Source organism: Argiope bruennichi, chromosome 6 (genome assembly GCF_947563725.1).
Source record: "Argiope bruennichi chromosome 6, qqArgBrue1.1, whole genome shotgun sequence".
Classification (NCBI taxonomy): domain Eukaryota; kingdom Metazoa; phylum Arthropoda; class Arachnida; order Araneae; family Araneidae; genus Argiope; species Argiope bruennichi.
Genome location: NC_079156.1, coordinates 50292597 through 50313972, shown reverse-complemented (window position 1 = coordinate 50313972; position 21376 = coordinate 50292597). Strand labels below are relative to the sequence as shown.

General features: G+C 34.3%; 1 protein-coding gene across 5 annotated transcripts in view; it reads left to right on the top strand.

The window, feature by feature from the left end:
- LOC129973022 (uncharacterized) overlaps positions 1 to 21303 on the top strand; it is a 202414-nt gene extending 181111 nt beyond the window's left edge. For all 5 annotated transcript variants that reach the window (XM_056087367.1, XM_056087369.1, XM_056087368.1 and 2 more), the window contains 10 exons: positions 1958 to 2192; positions 5969 to 6147; positions 8070 to 8263; positions 12306 to 12462; positions 12559 to 12594; positions 13519 to 13683; positions 14790 to 14993; positions 16358 to 16471; positions 17700 to 17945; positions 18947 to 21303. In XM_056087367.1, the coding sequence (XP_055943342.1) occupies positions 1958 to 2192; positions 5969 to 6147; positions 8070 to 8263; positions 12306 to 12462; positions 12559 to 12594; positions 13519 to 13683; positions 14790 to 14993; positions 16358 to 16471; positions 17700 to 17945; positions 18947 to 20391 (2975 nt within the window). In that variant the 3' untranslated portion in view covers positions 20392 to 21303. The remainder of the gene's footprint in view (positions 1 to 1957; positions 2193 to 5968; positions 6148 to 8069; positions 8264 to 12305; positions 12463 to 12558; positions 12595 to 13518; positions 13684 to 14789; positions 14994 to 16357; positions 16472 to 17699; positions 17946 to 18946) is intronic.
- The last annotated feature ends 73 nt before the right edge of the window (positions 21304 to 21376 follow it).

The window sequence follows — 21376 nt, the reverse complement described above, 5'->3', positions numbered from 1 at the left end:
GAGAGACATGAAATTCAGAAATGAGACACAGCATTTTGTACTTAAACTATAACGAAAGGTAGTTGCGCAAAAATGAATAAAATGCATATAATTTGGAATCAAACAAAAAAAATGGCTTTATTGAACCCATAGTATCCTACACATGATTGTCTGTTCAAGAGGAAGAACAACAAGTAGGTGTTCCTTAGTATGGGATATGCATTCCCCTTACTGCAATGATTACTTCGTACCTTCTCTCCATACCCAGCACTGGATTGTCCAACAGTTCTTGAGGTAAGAGTCCCCATTCCTCAATCAGCATCTGTTTCAGTTGTTGAATGTTCCCCGGAGGATGTAATCGTGCAGCAAGGAGTCTACCCAAAGCATCCCACACATGTTCTATGGGATTTAAATCAGGGGAGAATGCTGGCTCCATTCGAGGGATATCTTCACTTTCCAGTAGTTGCTGAACATCAGCAGTCAGATGTGGCCGTGCATTGCCATCCATAAAAACGATGTCTGGTTCAATAGCACCTCGGAACAGACATGGGGAAGGATCACCTCCTTACAATAGCGATATCCGGTTACAGGATCTCTGTCGAAAACGCAGAGTTCAGTCCGCCCGTTCAGCATAATGCCTCCCCGGCGACAGCTCCAAGATCACCGTAGCGGTCTCTTTCCGTGATGTTACTGGGATGAAACCGTGTTCCGAACTCTCTCTAAATCAACTGGCATTGAGAATCACTTGTGGCACTGAAACAACTTTCATCCGTAAAGAGACTCGATGGAAACGACTCCATTGATGAGATGTCCAGTTTTTGTGCTTCTTACATCACTCTAAACGGTGCCACCGATGGCCAACTTTCAAAGGAATCCAGCGTTCAGCACGATGGGCGAATAGGCCACCTTTGTGGTGGCGTCTGACCTCAATTAACCGCAACACTTATCTCTGTGTTGCTATAGACAGTTGCTGAGCAGTGGCGCTTGCTGACTGGTACCGGGCTATTTTCACCTGCAGGTCGATATATCTGTCAACTACTGCAATTGTTTTCCAAGGATGGCCTCCACCAACTTTTCTAGTAACTATACCTATGGTTTAGAAGGCTTTCCAAGCGCGCGAAACAACACTCTTGTTGATTCCGAACTCCTCAGCTACATTGGTGAAACTGCGTCCCTCCTCCAGCTTTCTAATCCAATCATTCTTCCGAGTGTGAAGTCTTCCATGTGATTTCTTCTAGCCATATTTCACGAAAGAACTCACTCGCAGTTGCAGCGAATGTCTTTAACTGCGCCTCCGTTCTTCTTTTCATTGCAGTCTTGATCTGCGCGATCAGAGCGCATGCGCTTTGCCTACACTCACGTCGCCTATGATGTTTTGTTCCTGACATCGCATACGCATCATCTTTCTACTGAATTGCGTGTCTATTGTACTGATCGCAATAACCCCTTTTCTACAATTGCATGTCTACTGGCTTAAAATTTACATTGTTGCTTAAGTTTTGCACACCAGGGTATCTGTTTAAATTGTTTTTATATTTTTATTTGTTAATGTTAATAAAGATTAACGGAGTTTATCTTAAATTTTTTAAGAAATAGGTTCAGTAGCAGTATTAGATGTAATAAGGGAATGTTCATAGGACTACCCTCCATGCAGTAAGGAGCGAAAGATTTTAAGTCTTCCTCAAAGTATGGAAAATTCAAATGATGATTGGTAGGAATGAACAACCGAATCCGCAAAAGCAAAAACTAATTTAAGATTGGTTTGAATTAAATATTGAGACAGGATAATTGTCTTAAACACCATATTTATAAATAGAAAATAAATTGAATATGATTTTATCATTATTGTATTAAGTGAATATTTTAATTAAATTTGTTCTCATCATATTTATATATGCACCATTTTACTTCTGCATATTATAAACTATTGAAACATACAAAAATATTAAATAACGCCCTTTTTTTTGTCCTTTGCCAGATCTGTGCAAATGGATGAACGGTCGCAAATACTACATAGACGTTGGCGAATCCGGCATCATCAGCGTCGAGAATGCCACCAGCCTCACGAAGGTGCTGGACCCGGCAGTGGCCAACAGCCAACCCCAAATTCCACAGCGATGCAGCGTGGAACTCATTACCTGTCCTTCCTGCCACCTGGAGATCACGATCCAGAAACTTGCCATACCCACCTGTTCCAATGATAAGACGTGCAGGTGCGTTTCTATTTATTTAACCTTTAATATCCGCCTTTATTACCTTTTTTTTATTATCGCGGTGTGGTAGAGCATTGATACCAAAGCCATAATGTTAGATGAATCACTAAACAAAATTTGCAGCCGCTTAGACAATTGACCGGTTTGTTGATTTGCTGGAGTTCTTGAACTCGAACCTCTTAACCTCCTGGCTTGATCCCCGGGGCGGCACCTCGAAATGAGAATGAGATGCTTCCGGTATGGGGATTGGATTTCGCAACCCTGGTGGGTACAGAAAAAGGTGAGGGTCTGGCTCCTCCTATCGATGACGGGACGCACTTCCTTAAAGAAGGGTTGTGCCGTGGCCGGTGATGGCCCTTAGGACTCAACCACAGTTTCCGCCGGTGTTGCTGTTGCGGCGGCCCGATTATTCAAGTTTTTCTGCGTATCTTCCGGTGGGTTGGAGTAACCAGTTTGTGGTCTATTCGAATATCCTTTTGATCCGCAAGTTTGAGAAAAGTGGAAATCAAATTCAAATATCCTTCGCTGAAGTTTGAAGAAAGGAAGAGGGATTGCCGATTCTTTTATTACCCCCGTCATCTGATAAAGGTATATTACGAAGTAGTCTAATTTGGATTTAGAATGTGACATTAATTAAATAATGGTTGAATTTCCAAATATTCAAGCAGCACGTAATCTCTTCTATGTAATGGGCCGCAGTGGTCTGGTGGTAAGGTCTCGTCTTCGGGACCCCAGAGTTTTAGGTTCGAGATCCATTTCCACCGAAAAACCGTCCTGTAAGTGGATTCCATCGATGACGGGACGTACTTCCTTCGGGAAGGGTTGTACCGTGGCCGGTGATGTCCCGGTGACTCAACCACAGTTTCCGCCAATGTTGCTGTTGCGGCGGTCCGATCATTCAGTATTCTTTATCCGTGTGCCTTCGGGCACGTCGGAGAGTCAGTGATGTGACTAACTTCCTGGCTTAACAGGTGACATGGGTATTGACATGGCATTCAGATTATTTATTAGGTGGTTGTGCTTAGTGAAGGTGATTATCTCTTGATGGAACAGTACTCATTATAACAATATTTCAAGAAAAAGAGAGAGAGAGAAAAAGAAATAAGATAAAAAGGCAGAGTTTTACACAAAGTGCATTTTCGTCATCGGTAAAATCGGCCCGGATTCAAGTCGGTGTGGCAAAGCAGGAATTAAACTTTCAACGTGGATGAGAGTAGTTGTATCTCTTGACGTTCTTCAGGAGCATGGAGTCATAAGGTTCGATTCCTATATAGGGATGCTATCGCCTTTTTCTAATTCATCAAAGAATCTGATCGATAATTTTTTTATGAAGTCTTGAAATGTTGCTGGGTTAAGGTCTGTTGTTGTTTCTTATGGCACTTGCCATGGACAAGCTCTCTGTTTGAAGACAGCCGATTTAAACCTAAGGGGGAGCGACTTTTGTTTTTATAGTAGCGCCATCTAGGGCCAAGAGTACGACTTGACTACTCACGCATCACTCATTCGCTTGCACAACCCCTTTTTACAGGAGGGCACATTCACACATCTCACCGATAGAACAACCATGCCCAAACCGGGACGCCCAGATCACGGGGACGACGCGCTACCCCTATCCCAGGACGCCGGTGGGTTAATGTCTTGTGGATGTCATAGTTCCACGGCATGTTACTAATTACCCGAACCACATTTCGTAATATTTCTAATGCTGCAGGTGTAGTAATTTGAAACTTTTTTTTTGGAATATTTTTTAGTATAGGCATTCTCGTCTGTCCACATAAAAATTGTGGACTTTGGAGCAAGGTCATGAGCGCCACGAGTAGTATTTAGATTTGTATTTTCAGAAGTATAATTAGGAACAATCGAGTATACATTTTGGATGACTTTTTGTAAACCAAAATTACATTTAAAAATTTTAATAACAAGATCTCTTATAAGTTTCCAGTCGATTCAATTTTCAATGATCACCTTTATATGCACGAAATGGTATTGACCGACAAGATGGGCAAACTTACTAACATATTTAGCTTAAAATTTGATATGGTTCAATGTTATGAATATTAAAACTGAATGCCAAATCTTATCCGGCTGATTCTTTATGTGTGTAATTAAAATGTTCACTTGCACTTGAACAGATAGATAAATTTCCTCTGAATGGATTTCATCAAGAATTTAAAAGAAATCTATAAATTCGATTAAAGACCATATACCAAATTTTATCTTTTGAGCTCAATGACTTTTTGAGTTGTCGTGTTAACAGACATATAAACATAATACCAAAAACTTGCACTTGAACAGATAGATAAATTTCCTCTGAATGGATTTCATCAAGAATTTAAAAGAAATCTATAAATTCGATTAAAGACCATATACCAAATTTTATCTTTTGAGCTCAATGACTTTTTGAGTTGTCGTGTTAACTGACATATAAACATAATACCAAAAACTTGCACTTGAACCGATAGACAAATTTCCTGTGAATGGATTTCATTAAAAATTTATTACAATTTACAAATTCGGTTAAAGACCACATACTAGATTTCATCTGTCTAGCTTATTGCGTTTTTGAGCTGTCGTTTTAACTGACATATAAACATAATACCAGAAATATGTTCTTCGAATTCAAGAAGGTTTGAAACTTGGAGACTCGCCAAAATCTCGAAGTCGAATTTTTTGACAATTGCAATACTTTCTCTTTGTAGATGTAGGAAAGAAAACATGGGAGATACATAAATTTAGTTAGTGAAGTCCCTAAATTATATTTTACCTTCTCATACGACTATGATGGGGTTAAAGCTACTTTTTGGCTTCTCATATGTACCAAAAAACAATTTCCGGCGTATAAGATATAGAGATTTGTATTATATGCAAAATTTTTACATTCTGCATTATTAGTATTGACGTTTGCAATCTTGCTGTCACTTCTTGCTCCTGAATCGATTTTTTATAAGGGAATGTCTTTTTTTACACGTATAGGTGAGAAGAAATTTATGATTCTGAAGCAGAATCGCAAAATTTCAGAATTGACCTATTTTGGAATGTAAGAATGACTTTGAAAAGACCGATAGAAAATGCAGCTGAAATAAATTAAATTCGAATTTTTGTGAAGGAAAAGAAGAATGAAATATTCTAGTTGTTGGAAAAGAATTTGACAAGTATTTATTCATTTCTTTTCAGTTTCTATTTGACAGCTTTGACATCGGTTTTCGTTTATGTGAAAAGGTGAAAAATATTCGAATTCTTATTTCTTTATTAAAATAATAATTGTCATGGCTAAACTAAACTAAACTAACTAACTAAACTAAACTAAACTAAATTAAACAGAATTGACTAGACTCTGATAATATTCTATCTTAAAATGAACGCAATATATTAAAGAAATTTGATAGGACATTGAGAGGACCTGGATTTATATGAAAGTATAAGGTATCGGGTTTATATATGCATCGACTTTTCCCCCTTAAATAATCGAAATAAGTCAATTCTTCTGACGTCATTATCACATGACAAACGTAACAGCATATATCTTCTAGTATCAAACTGTATCATAGTGGTAAGCCATGTCTTTACTCCTTTTGTTTCATGAGTTTGTATTTATTCAGCAGACGAATTTTTCATTTTAAATATCAGTAAAATATTGTCAGTGATTTTCTTAAAGATAACTGAAAAATTTCTCCAGAATGCAATACAGTAAAGTGCTGGATGGAAAAAAATATTAATATATTCTTTCACTTTTTTTGATTCTGATTTGATTTTGTTTTCCGTCTTCTTTTTTTCAGGTGCGATTTCTTGTGGATTAAAGAATCGGCTTACAGTAAATCCGGCCGTGAATACTGCGGATTCAAAGAGAACGGATCCCTCGATCTAGTGTACGAATCTAAAACAAAGCTAGTCTCTGTCGATTTTTTATACAGTGGAAACTACAAAGAGGCTTTTAGTTTACACTTTAGTGCCAAAAGTAAGAAATTCATTTTTGTTTCTGCATGGCTAATTTTAGATTAGTTCTGAATTGTGTCGAAAGACCTGCTTTTACGTAATAGTTTAGTTAAGACTTTAATTCTTCTGTAGAAATAATGAAATCTTGCTCTTTTGTAGTATTTTAGTGAGAACATTTATTTTTAACTTGTGTGGGTGTTAGGAGAGGTGGTGATGACCGAATATCGCCGAGATTATACAACTTTTATACATTTTTACATAACTTTATTTTTTATTATATTTGTAAGGATTCTGTAGTCGATTTTGACCAATTAATCGATTGATTTTAATTGAATTTAGATTACATATAGAAAGCGCCATCTGGTAGTAACTTTGAAAAAATGTTTCGAAGATTCTTGAATTAACAAAACTTGTTAAAGTGCAATGCTAAATTTTTATTTTTATTTTTATTATTTACTTTTATTAGCATAATAAAAAATAAGAAATAATTATCAATGTCATAATAATAAGAAATTTGAAAGTCAAAATAAAATAGCAGTTCTATGAAGCGCTGAAAACAATACTTTAAGGCAAGGGATCCCGGATTGTGGGTCGCGATAAGATCTTGAATATGTGTGTATCTTTTCACTGTTTGTAAAAATATGGCGTGGACTTCATCAAATCGCATCGAGAAAAAATAGCGCAATGCGCAAATAAGCGACTCGTGTAAAATGACCAGAAATGATTGCAAATAAAGGTGTCTTTTCAATGGGCAGATGACTTATATAAAGAACCATATTTTTGCACACGTTACTTATGGCTTGTCGCCGATGCGGCCCCGCTTGAGGGGACTTTTTAATGTAGCTCCTCAGACTCCACCCACCTATTCAGAAACTCATTTTCGATATGAATATTCAGTTCAGTTAGCATGCAAATTTATTTCGAATAGGTTCGTTATAATTTATGTAAATGTTTTTTATATTTAATAATAAATATTTTTTTTTTCACAAATATTCCTATTTTCGGAATGAATGTGTGCTATTCGTTTCCGGGGGGAAAAAATCGTTCTACCAAAAATGAAATGGGTCGATGTTAGGTTTCTATAAAATTTAGTTGCAATATTTAAAATGTTGGAAATCCCTGCTTTAATTAAATTTAGCCTCGGTGAACTTCATTAGCACATTGAAAAGACACTTGTGCCGGCGTCCTGATCTAGGGGTAGTACGTCTTCCCCGTGATCTAGGCGTCCCGGGTTCGAGTCCTGGTTCGGGCAGGGTTGTTCTCTTGGTGTGCGTGAATGAGCCCCCCCCCCATATAAAAAGGGGTTGTGCAAGCGAGTGTGTGTGTGCTATCTTCATTGGAGCTAGAAGTCAGACTTCTGCCCTCGGGTGCTCAGGGGTCTTTACCCTCAGAAGCTACTGAGCAAAAATTGGCTTAAATAATTTTTGTGTGTTTATTAAAAATTTAAAATACTTTAATAATGCCTTTTAATAGTACATTCAGTTTTCCTTCTAATTTATTAACGAAAAAAAAAAGAAAAGAAAAGAAAGAAAAATTATAAATGAATAAATACACAGTTTTCAGGATTATGAGGCAAACTAAATTTAATATTTATTTTTTTAAATGCTAAAAAATCAAAACGGAAAATATATTTGTGAACTACTGTGATAAAATATGAAATATTTTTTTAACTACTATTATTTTAACTATATGTTTGTTTGTTTTTTGTCTCGACAATAAAATTATTTAAGAATATATTTTCCACTATCATATTAATTATTTAAATTGTCGTAATTATCACGAAGTTTTTGTCTCTTGGCCGTTTTAAGGATTCATAAAATAAAGTAGCAACCACCCTTGTATGTATTGTACGGTTAACTGCGAAAAATGAGATTTTTCTAGTTTAGTAATCGGAAACAATGTATGTTATTATCTTAAATGTAATGAAATTTCGTTCCGTTTTAGAAAATGTGTACATTTACAAAGGTGGCTTCGAATACTACCAGGGGAACAGTTCCGGTGTGATCAAGTCCCCCAACTTCCCCGGCGGATACCCGAGCGATTACAGCGCAGAGTTCATCCTGCAGAATGTCGACCTCACGGGGTTCGTGCAGCTCATCTTCACCGATTTCCAGCTATCTCTCTGGTCGTACATAGAAGTAAGCAAGCGAGAGTAGTCAGTCTTCTTTCTTCCATCCACCCCAATAAAGGCGTTACCCCATCCCTTCTGGATAAAAATTGGGAGCCTCGAGAAGGGTCGTAAACGCCACTAGTGCTCATATCTTATTTAAAGAGTCACGCACATGAACGTTTTATGCTTCGTAATATATTGAAAGAACACCAACTATGCATTTTAGAAACCTTTTTGTCGACCGATTGAACCCAAAAGTCGATACAAAACTACAACTTTAATAAAAAAAATCGCATACTAAATTTAAATTTCTTTTAAAGTCAATGAGTTTTATATGTGTATAGCGAATTATAGACCGTTAACCGTCTGTCGGTCTTCAAAAGTATTTAAACGCGATGACTCAATAATGCAGTGATTTAAATCCTTGAAATTTATTATTTAGTTTTGAGATTACAATTGTAGCTTTGTGTTAAATTTTAGATTCAAACAATCGAAAAAAAAAAAAAAATCACCCAAAATCGCATTTCATTTTCTGGTACTTGTGTATTAACCACATCCCAGATATTTAATAGCCTAAGATCGCACTCTAATATATTTTTTAATAATACATTTAATAATATAAAAGTACAATTGTTATTAGAAAATATGCGAGGCTGTTTCGGGAAGAGCACTGTCTCTGGTTTTAATGATATTTGTACAAACATTTTTTTTTTTTTTTCTGTTCTGCCAATTCAGTAAGAGAATCTTTTTGATTAGACTAAAGTATCACAGTACAACAGGAATTCAAAATGAGTGAATACGCCAGCTCTACTCAGCGCGATTTGGCACAGTAACATAAACAACAACCGTGCCAATTATCATCGTGTTACGTGTTTCTTGGTGCAGTTTGGAGGAGAAAAATTGTCTGTGATTGTTTAATTTCTCCTGCAATGCAAATTTCGTTCGCTGACGTCTTTCAGAAGGTTATAGATAAAAACAAAAAGGAATGAAAATGTTTTTTCCTTAGACACTTGGTTCTATATTGATTTATTATTCATTTTTACCAATTATTCTTTCTTGCTTTCAATTTTTATTCCTTTATTTTTTTTTAAATATCTCTGAGTGTCTTTGTTCGCTGTTATTTACCTATTGTATTATTCTTTTCTTCCAAATAATAAAATATTTAATTCGCATATGTTGATTAAATTTATTAAGAAATTATTTATTTTATTATATAGCGCAAATATATACATATGTTGTGGTAAGAATTATAATGAATGATATATCGAAAACACTAGATATATATATTTGAATTTCTATATATGACTTGTGGGAAAATTTGACAGATAGAAATTTCTATGAAGAATACAAACTGCAATTTTTTTATGATTTTTCTTGATATTATATCTCTTTTTTAATGTCATATAACATTTTAAATTTATCAAACTATTCAAACTGGAAATTCGCAAATTTGCGGAATATTTTACTGTTTTATCTTTAATGAGCGTCCAGTTACAAGCATGCTCTTGCATTACATTTAGCTATTTTTACAATGCCTTATGGAGCTTATGAAGTATTAAGAATTTTAATTATTTCCACTTTTAAAAACAGTTTCAAAAATTTTAATAACTAAATTATGATATTTGAGAATTTCTATTATCATTCTTGTCATAATTTCATACTTTATTATCTTTTTTCATCTGCATATGTTTCAGTTTAAGGGTCATACTTACTATAAGAAATCTAAAGCTTAACTGAATATTTAAAAGTAAAAATCTCATTTGAAGTTAAGGGATTCATACAACAGAATTGACTCACCAATAAGTTCTTAATCTTTTTTTTTTTCTTACAGGATTTCTGGTGTATTGGGAATTCATATGGCAGTAAGATGGGGGAAACAATTTTTCTTATTTAATTTATACTGTCAGAATATATATAATTATATAATAATATTAATATGACAAAAAAATACTAATAAATTCATCATATCAATAAAAAGAATTATTTAATTTATTTTAAGCAATAATTTAATGAAACACAGCAGGAATGATATAATGTTGCGACATTTACATTTATTTAGATTTACTTCCTATTTTGGGAAAATTTTGCTACTTTGAACTGCGGTCGGATAAGGAGGACGATACCTGGGCCAGCACTCTCTCTTTAAACGTCATATTTAGGGATTGCAATACCGGTATACCGAATACTTCGTAATACCGGTATTCACAAGTTTAAATACCGGTTTTTCGGTATTTACTAGAAATTTTTAAAATTGTCTCCACTATACGTTCAGGGATCGCCAACATAACAAAATAGTAGTTTTTGTTTTTATGTCTCCCTAACTGGCGAAATTAATTAGCTAATTAATGGCTTAATTAATTGCCTAAATCTAAATTAGCGAAACATGGATTATCCCTGAAAGAAGATATTGTATCCATAACGACTAAGGGAGCAACAGTTATGAAAAAATTTGGAAAGTTGATTGGTGCAAATCAGCAATTGTGCTATGCTCATGGAATTCAATTAGGAGTAATAAATGTATTATACCAAAAAAATAAAGAACAGAAGAATTCAAATATTGTGGATATAGAAACTTCGGATTCCGACATTGAAGACAATAAGAGTGAGAGTGATATTGACAATGAAGATAATGACAATGTAATTGTGGAAGTTGATATTGCTAATGAGGATGAAATATTAACCCATCAAGAATTGCTTCCTATAATTTATAAAGTTCGAAAAATTGTTAAGATATTTAAACTTTCCCCTACAAAAAATACCTTATTACAAAAATATATACTAACTGAAAATAAAACAGAATATATGTTAATAATAGATTCTAAGACACGTTGGAACAGTTTACTCCTAATGATGGAACGGTTTTTGAAATTTAGAAATCCAATCCAAAAAGCAATAATCGACTTAAACCTGCAAATTAATTTCTCAGACAGTGAATTCGACTTAATATCCAGAACTATATCAGCTCTACTTCCAATAAAACTGACTATAGAGGCATTATGTCGGAGAGATTTTAATATATTAATAGCTAATGCAACAATAAATTTCATGTTGCAATCTTGAAAGAACAGCACACATCTGAAGAATTATATATTACATTGAAAAATAGCACAGAAGAAAGGCATACCGAAATAGAAAATGTCTTATGGTATTTACATAATTATAAGGATTTTAAAAATGAAAATGAAAAAGAAGAAAAGAAAAGAATCAATTTAAATCTGATTAAGTTTATAGTAAATTTTCTTACAATTTTTTACCCACAAACCTATCCACATTCAGAAGAATTCGGTTCAGTTATCGTAGATTATGATGACACTAATGTCGATAGTGAAAAGGAATTGTCCCTTGAACAAAAATTAGAATTGGCGATAAATAAAAAAATTCAACCAAAATACAATACAGAAATCAGCTATATCCAAAACCATCCGACGAGAAATCGATTTATGAGGGATTTAGAGGTAAATACTTGGAAAAAGTATATCGCGTATTGCTGACAGTATCACCAACTAGCGTAGATGCCGAAAGAGCGTTTTCGACAGCTGGTAATTTTTACACAAAATTACTTTTCAGCTTTAATGGCAGTATAATTGATGCATCATGTTTTTTAAGATCACATCTCAAAAATTTGTAATAGTACCACAGACTGAATAGTGATATTTACATTTTTTTTGTGATTTAAAAAATAAGATGTTCGTTTACTTTTTTGTGATTCTTTATATACTGTTATAATTTATAAGTTTCATATTATTTTTTGTGATATTTACATTCTCTTATAAAACTGGCAAATAAAACAAAGAAACACTTGTGTTTTCTTTCTTTTTCTAAAATTTCTAATACCGGTATTAAAACCGGTATCCCGGTATTAAGATCTAAAAAATACCGAATACCGGTATTGAAATTTTGGTCCGGTATTGCAATCCCTAGTCATATTACATCAGTAGAAATATACTAAAATCATCGACACTCAAAAATTATATTGTCTATAATAATAGTGATGGTGACGATAAATTAATTTTTCTGTTTTTAATTGAAATGAAACCATTTATTAAGAATTTTTCTCTTTTCTTTCGCAGATCTTTGACAGCAATGGAACGCGCATCGACGTGTACAACGGGAATACGTTTCGACCTCCTGCCATCATCTCGTCCGGCCCCACGCTCACCGTCAAGTTCCAGGCGAACGACGAGTATCCGAGCACGGGGTTCCAGGCCAAATATACTTTTGTCAGCTGTGAGTCATTTTTTTATTGAATAGTACAATCTTGTCTGTTTCAGGAATTTTATTTGATTCATTGTTAACAAATACTTTTTTCATTTCTTATTACAGACCTGGAGAAATACTGGATCAATAGGCCATCTACTGGTAAGAGTTTTTTTTCCCCCCCTCTCTCTCTCTTGTCGTTTTTTGGATAACATTTCTAATTTATTAGCCTGATGTAGCTAGTTTTTTCCCCTTTTGTATATCAAATAAAAATTTGTACATTATCTTCAATACTTTATTTTCCAATATTATGATTGATTTCATACATATTGTATTCAGAATTTTTTAAACCAAAAATTTAAAAAAATCGCAATAGCATTTTGGAAAGAAATTAATCTATTTTTTTTTTTTTTTTGTGGTAGGCCTTTAGTTTGCTGTCTAAAATTTTTAATATCATTTTCCCATTAATGTTCGTTTTGATAAGTTATTTATATCATATATTCTTTTCGTCAGAACGATTCTCGATTTCATGTCGGAATTGTTTTTGACAGTATTTGTCTCTATGGCTACTAAATAAGATTTTTTTATCAACAAATTCTTTAATAATTCTACATTTCAATAGCCGGGGATTTAGTTATTTTGAGGCCCTGGACATTGCATATATGAGATCCCTCTTTAAATTTACTTGTCTATTTAATTTCATATGTTAACACATTTTTAAATATTTACACATGTTAATTATTTATTTTAGATTAATATATATATATATTTTATTTTAAAGACTTTGTAAAAATGTAAATATTTTCGTTCATATATATAATATATATATATGATGAGTTATGACTACAAAACATATATGTTGGTACGTAGTGTTATTTAAGCTGATGCCTGATGAATATAAATATTGTAATTAAGTGAACGTAATGAAGCAGATAAGGAATCTGGCCAATCATACCTGACAAAGCATTTAAAGTTTCTTAATATTTCATAATTCATAGAATTTGATTCTTTAATATCTTTACAAATATAATTTCCTTTCTTTGCAAACAGAACTACAGACGCTAACTTGTAATCCTTTTGTTCCAGATTGCGGCGGTTTCGTGGAGGATTTTGGCGGTGCCATCACCATGATGAACATGGTTCCAAGCAATACACTGCGGGCCTTCGACTGCATCTGGCTCATCAGACCCAGGAACTCGCATATCCCGGAGACGCAGGTCTCCATCAGGGTGGCGCAGTTCGAAGAAATGGGTGCGTATTGTTCGGTTGCGTCATTATTAAATTTGTAGAAATAGAAGAATCGTTAATATGATTAATCGCTTGATAACTCTTATCTTGAATTTAAGTGTGTTTCTAAACATATACACATTTCCAATATCTTGACAATATAATTGATATTTTATATCACATAACTTTATTTTTAAGACGAATATTGTTTAAAAAAAAAAAAAAACCTATATCGTTTTACATTCGTTCTATCTTACTACTACCATTTGTAACTTTCTAAGTTTGTTGAAAAATGTTTTAAAATTTACTTGACTAGTTGAATAAGAGAAAAAATAAATTACTCGGTTTCTGGTATTTAGTAGATACTGGGAAAACAAACGCATTCACGAATTTTATAAAACACTTCATTGCTTTATCTATTTCAACAACTTTTGAGTTTTTATTAAACATTCCAATGAACGATTTGCAGGGTGTCAATCAACGACGCTTATTGATGTGGTTGTCTAAGCGACAGCTTTTAATGGGAGTGAAGAAAGTAAAATGAGAGTGAAGATGATATAAAAAGGATTGATAGAAGCGTAGGATAAGATAGATTGATAAAGAATTAATCATTCAAACAGCTGGAAATTTGAAAGACCTTATTTGAGCTCTCCCTCCGTGGGGGGGGGACACACCTCAGATGAGAAGTTTCCAGCATGCTAGTTGGCTCTCACCACCTCAGTGGTCACAGAAATGGTGGGGGTAGGCTACCTCCTTCTGATCATGGGACATGCTTCCCACGAGAAGGGTTGTACCGTGACCGGTGATGGCTCTTAGGACTCAACCTTAGTTCCCGCCAATGCTATCGCGGTGGTCCGGTCATTCAAATTCAATCCAAATGTCTTTAATTAGGCAGGGCGAAGTAGCCTTGTGTGGTTATTTACTTTTAAATAAAATCATCACTTTCACAAAAAAGCTCGAAGAATTAAACTTCTGAGTGAATGAATTATGTGTTAATAGATCTGTATTAAGGTAATTATTCTTAAAATTTCACATCTATGCAAATAATTATGTCTAACATAATGTTAAAACATCTATTGTTAATTTGAATTTAGTTGAATTTCTCAAACTTATATTTTCTTTACTGGCAGGTCCCAAGTCCACTCTGACCATCCGCCAGGGCCAGCATTCAGATGCTCCACTGCTCGAATCAGTGACCACCTTCCAACACCACAAAATGCCCAGGGGCCAAGAGTTCGTGGTGCCCGCAACCAGTGGCTTCTACATACGCCTCATAGGCTACTTCACCAACAAATCGCACCTCGCCATCATCTACACTACTTTCAGATATGAAGGTAAGCGACGGAAAAACATTTTTCAGTGAGTTTACAACATAATTCTGATTATCAGAATTCTATTTAAGCAGATCGCCAGTTATTTGGATAGCTTTTTTTAAAAAAACACCAAAGACTAAAATCTTCATAAGTATGGGAAACTGACACAACTGACTTTTAAGATCAAGTAAAGATAATTTAATACAGCATGTAAATATACAAAATGTAAACGATATTGTTACGAAATCGATGGGTATATGGCGGAAGTTGGTCAAGAAACTGCATAATGGAAAACGACGCTTTGTTTTGCGAATATTTCAGAAAATATGAAGCGCAGGAAACAAAAGCATAGCCAAGATGTACACGAAGGATGGCAGTTAGAGAACACGAGCTGATAGCAAATTCATAGCTTGCTTGATCGCTATGCAAACTTCATTTCTAGAAACAGAATGATTAACTCGCTTCTGTATCTTGGGTTTATATAAGTTTATCGACAGAAAGTGACATCGCATGGAATTCTCTTGAAGAATCCTCAGATTTCGGTACGCATAAGATAGGGCCATAATTTTCATATTTTCTAATAATTTCAATTTTGTCTCCAATATCGAATGTCATTAAGAATATCAACTAATTTCTTTACAATTACAATATTAACTGGGCAAGGAAAAGATATTACAGATTCGTCAATAGTTTTTGCTGTTATTACATTCATATGTAATAAAGCTAATTTCGTTTCTTTTTTTAACAAATAGTCTTTTTTTTCGTCAACTATTCTCATCGGATAGGATTCCAGTTAATTCGAATGGCTTGAGTTACATTTTACTTTCTAATTATAGGAAAGATATTTTCAATTTTCTTTAAAGACACTTTTTACATTTTTTTGAATTTTTAAATTAAAAAAGTTCTGAATTTTTTTTAGTTAATGACCATTTTGCTTCTGTCTTTTCACTTCATTTAATTATTCATCTAAATTGTTTTGTTTTAATTATATGAGTACGTGTTATTCATGGTACTTTGTGGAAACTAAAAACATTTTTATTTAAGCTTATAAATGAAGTCGCTTTTGAATTGTTAACAATCAAATAATTCAGGTAGAAAATTGGAAACTGATATCTCGGTGTCATGAATCAGTATCTGGAATATTTTAGTTTTCTTGGATCGTGAAGCCTTGCATCTGCAAATGCTCAATTTCATAGAAATTCGATAATTTATCAAAGAACCAACAGATCCAATTACAACAAACCATAATTAGTTTGTTCTCTTCTGATCAATATTTACCAGATGATATCGAATGCTTGCCTAACTTCACGATTAAAATGATTAATTTTTTTTTCATTCCATTAACCTAGTTTTGTTTATTGATTTTATAAGTGTATTGTTTTCAGGTTGTTATGGTGCAGCAGATTTCGAGTGCGAAAATGGCCGCTGCATCAAGAGCGCCCTGAGATGCGATGGCTTTAATCACTGTGGAGACGGTTCGGATGAAGCATCGTGCTATGGTGAGTGTAATACTTGAAATAACTTAATTATCTTAAAACCTTGTATTTATGTACATTTAGAACATGAGTATTTTTTTTCTTCTTCTTTTTCCACCATTTTGAAAATCTCACAATTATTTACATTAGATGAAAGTATGAACAACAAAACGATGCATAATAATTCACTATTTTAATATTAACTAGTCATAATAATTAACTATTTTAACATCATAATTTTTAGGATGAAGTACTATTTAGTGATTGCGGGAATCAAAAACCATATAAAAATTTCTCTATAAGATGATAGATCTAATTATCAAATTTAGCATGTACTGAGTACTTCTTGGATGGTAAAATAAGAAAAGGCCAGAAAAGAGGATAAAATGACCAATAAGAAAGGCCTTCCGAAATTCCAATTGGATTTTTAATTAATTAAAAATGAATCGAACACTTTTACTTATTAATAATTATAGCACAAAACTTTGTAAAAACTATTTTAAACAAACCGCTGTAGCCTGGTAGTGGGCTTTCGATTTCGGGGGCATCCAAGTTCGAAACTCAATTCCACCAAAGAACATTTGAGTTTCTTTATACCAGTGAAATATAGCGTTAAAAAATAATTTAAAATAGAGAAGAAACTGTGCAGAAATGTAATATATATTATTGTAAGGATAATTTTTTAAAAAAATTTAAGATAGTGTAAAAATCCATTTTTATAATTTAATATTTTCGTTGTTTATGAGAGGAAAATGGCAAAATTTCAATTAATTTTTAAATAACAAAAATTCTAATTAAAATTTTTTAAAAATCGCCCTGAAGTACTCCCCCCTCCTTCAAAATAAATTAAAAAAATGTTTTTCCTGTACCAAATTTGTTAGTTCCTTGTGTAACAACAGTACGTCCTGTAAGCGCCAACACATCTATGCATTCTTCTTTATTAGTATTAGAGATTATAATAGGGTCAGAAACGAAGACACCATAATAATAAGAACACACACACACACACACACACACACACACACACACACACACACACACACACACACACACACACACACACACACACACACACACACACACACACACACACACACACACACTAATAATAATAATAATACAATATATATTTTTATGCTTGATAGTATTTGTCAATTCATTTTAAAACAACCTTGACAAAAGTGGAACGCGCTTATTTGAAGTAAACATTTGAATAAAAATTCACAATCTTAATCCCTCCCCCTTATTTCAGGTGTGAATCCCGGCACGGCCATCCCCGAAGATGCCAACTGGTGGCGAACCCTGACTCCGAACTACTATTTCCCAAAACCAGAGTCCGGTTCTGGCGCGGGCACCAATACCCTGATCCTGGTGACGAGCCTGGCAGGTCTGGGCATGTTCGTGCTCACCACAATCATGATCCTGGTGAAGCTGCACCGACAGAGGCACGAAGACAGCATCAGTAGGGAGATACTGCATACGGTCAGCGGAGATCTAGGTGGGTATATTGGAAGTGACCACATTAGCCGAACAATGCCTCCTTTTTTCACGACATAATGATTGACCAATATCATTGCTCTATTAATTTCCATTCTATGTTCACTGCTCCAAAAGATTAAATCCATAATTTAGCGTGATTGAGAATCCTAAATCAGAGGAACAAAGATAAAGGGGCTCTAACGTCAGATAACGCCCAAAACTGGTAGGCTCATAGGCACACTTAAGAAATGAATCATTTGCTTAAGGCAATGAGGCTGTTGAGCTCTTCCTACAAATACACTATAAGGTCCAATTTCCTTCCGGACCTTCCTTTCCTTAGGGACCTTTGATCAGCAAGATTTTACACGTTTCCTTTATAATGATTCCTTCTTGGACTCCTGAACATCCGGCAGAACAATATGATTTAGAACTAATAATTTTTATTTTCTTTAAATTTGTATTTTCATTATTGTCTATATCAAGTCATTAGACATTTTTTTCTACGCTTGAATTTTGATAGACTCACCCTCCCTCAATATTTAAAGTGTCCTAGACGGAAGTTCCGAAAATCTTATCACATTTAATGCATTTCTTATTAAATTAGATCATTTTGATTAATAAAATGGATGTATAGACTCATGCCGTGACGAATATTGAATAAATTTATACTTATCATTAGTTTAGTTTTTTATACTTATCAAGAGATAAGCGATTCATCCAAAGAGTCGAAGTTATTTCTCGAAGATTAAGATACATATACACACACACACACATATATATATAAATGCATTTTACCGTGTAAAATTCTAAATTTCCTACACTTAGATGCTCAACAAAAATAATAGAAACAAAATTAAAAAACCACTCATATTTTTAATACAATTTCGATCCATCTATTATTTTTCTGCTATGTCCAGTGTTCAGAATAGGAAATATTAGATTTTTATCAATGGTTTTGTATTTGCGCTGCATGTTGTAATTTTAAATTCTATAAGCTCAAAAAACATTTATCTATTGCAGATATGGAGAACTCACCTAATCACCAGGGCGGATCCGATCTGCCACTTTACGACCCACCCCCTTCATATGAAGACGTCATCAAGCTGTACCTGCCACCCCCGCCGCCGTATAGTACCATCAACCGTGCGCAAGCTAGACCGACTCGTTCACGAACAAGCGGAGTGGATAACAGAGGGTACAGAAATGACAGTCCAGGAGGTGTGCGCGTCCACACCAGACGATCTCGAGGATCCCACCAATCTAGAATAGCACCCCAAGACAATCTCCACCCACTCATCTTAAAAGTATCATTACCGGAGGAAAACTTGGGCATTCCAATCTTAGCCTCAAGAAATAACAATGTTTGTGATACAATAGTAGGGTCCAGTCCAAATGCATTGACTTTAACAAGAGTCTCCGAACAGGATTCAAACGGCGGCGAATCGACAAGTGTAAAAATCGATAGTGGTCAAGAAAACGAAGAAAAGAGCGGTATTACTACACTTGGAACATCCAAACAGTCAAATTCTAGTCTAGCTAGTCCAGCAAGAACTGCTGGGTTGGAAAACGACAATGCGGAGTCCTGTGAATGTGAAGGAGCTTGTTCTTGCAAGCTAATCAGTAAGAAAAAGCAAATTGCCATATCCCGCTGCAGTAGCGAAAGCAGGGCACCTAATGGCAGTGCTGGTAATAGCAACTCGCATTTCCTCAAGTCAGATAAGGCAGCTATTTCCAAAAAGCGAAGTTTCAAAGACATGATGCAGAAAGGAATAAACAGAGCTTCTCCAAGTGCAATAATCCCGCATCCAGCCTCTATGACCATTACGATGCTGCCACCAAGGTCAAAGAGGGACGACGGTCACACCAAATCCAAAAGTGTTGGCCCGTCATCGCCAATGGAGGTGAATACGCCGCCTCCAGAATACGAAAGTGACGATCCAGAGAGTGGACAGAAGTTCAATTTTATGCTTGGACACAGACGGTCTTCCTCTGGACCCTCCGACATCAGCGCCTCGCTGAATTGCATATCGAACATTCCTGCCGAAAGCGATGCAACTTCATCGCAGAAGTCTGCTTCCGAGAGTCAGATATCAGCCGACGTACCACCGATGAGCCAAGCCAAATACCTAGCATCAGTCCTTTTGGATGGACTCCAACAGTCATTCAGTTTTAAGAATGACGAGAATACCACCGCTGGTAATCAGTCTGCAACATCGAAAGATGATGATAAATCTATTGTGCCAGTAAACTGGACTAACTTGTTATTGCCAGGTAGGAAGCGGGCGTCAGATCAGGCAGATCTCTCCCAAAAGGCAACGCCCGAAAAGTTTTGGGCAGCCAGTGATACTCATCCCTTACTATTGAATGGGTCGCCGAAGACATCCATTGTGAAGTTTGATGAACAGATGACACCTGTTAAATCAACGTCATCACAAACACAAAACTTTCCAGAAGGAGATAAATAACTTTAATGATGAGAACTATTTTTTTTTTTTTTGTAGGGATTTCAGCCATTGAAGTTGCAGCATAATCATTTTCATAATCATAACAAGCAGAATTAACTTCCTTGTTTTGCAATCAAAAAAAGAAAATTCGAACTTTGATGCAAATAAATTATTTGCAAAATAATGTTTTCTGTTAAGAAATATAACCAAAACTAAAAATCTATAAGATTTTTTAAAACAAAATTTGTAGTATTTTTGTAATATATTCATATCATGAACTGAAGAAGCGCTGTATAAAAATCGTCGACAAAGCACTCTGCCCAAAATAAAAACTGATATACGAGGTTGGTTCCTATACACCAAATTTATTAAACCACTGAAAAACTTTATGAATGCCATTCAGTACATGATTCAGTGTTTATGTGAGGATAAGGATTTATTATAATTATATAGAATCGTTTACTCCATTGGCATAAACATTTTGAAGGCATCATCTGATATAAAAATTAATTTTTACACTTGAGAAAAATAATTTATAAAATTTAAAAAAATAAAGAATTTGTAAAATCCAAGTATTTTTGTAATATAAATTGCAAAGAAAATGTTCACTCTCTAACATAATCAATAATCATATATTTGAAAAAAGAATGAGATGTTAATTTTTATATAATAAATGCAATAATTAACCTAGACAAAGATGTAAAGAAATAGCTTTCATTGTAATGTTAGATTATTGTTTTAATATGGTTTATGTCCCTACTATTAGATGAAGGATGCTAACTTCATGTTGTGTGTACATGTAATATTGTTTTTTGTACATAAATAAATACAGAAGCTATTCTTGTGATACAAATAATGGCATACATGAGCCTTAATTAAGTATTAATGATACCATTCATGTGTTATTTATTGTATAATGTAGATAGAATAAAAGATAACTCGTGAATTTGTTTGATTTTTTTCATTGTTCATTTATAAAGGGTATTAGAGAAAACAAGTATCTTAT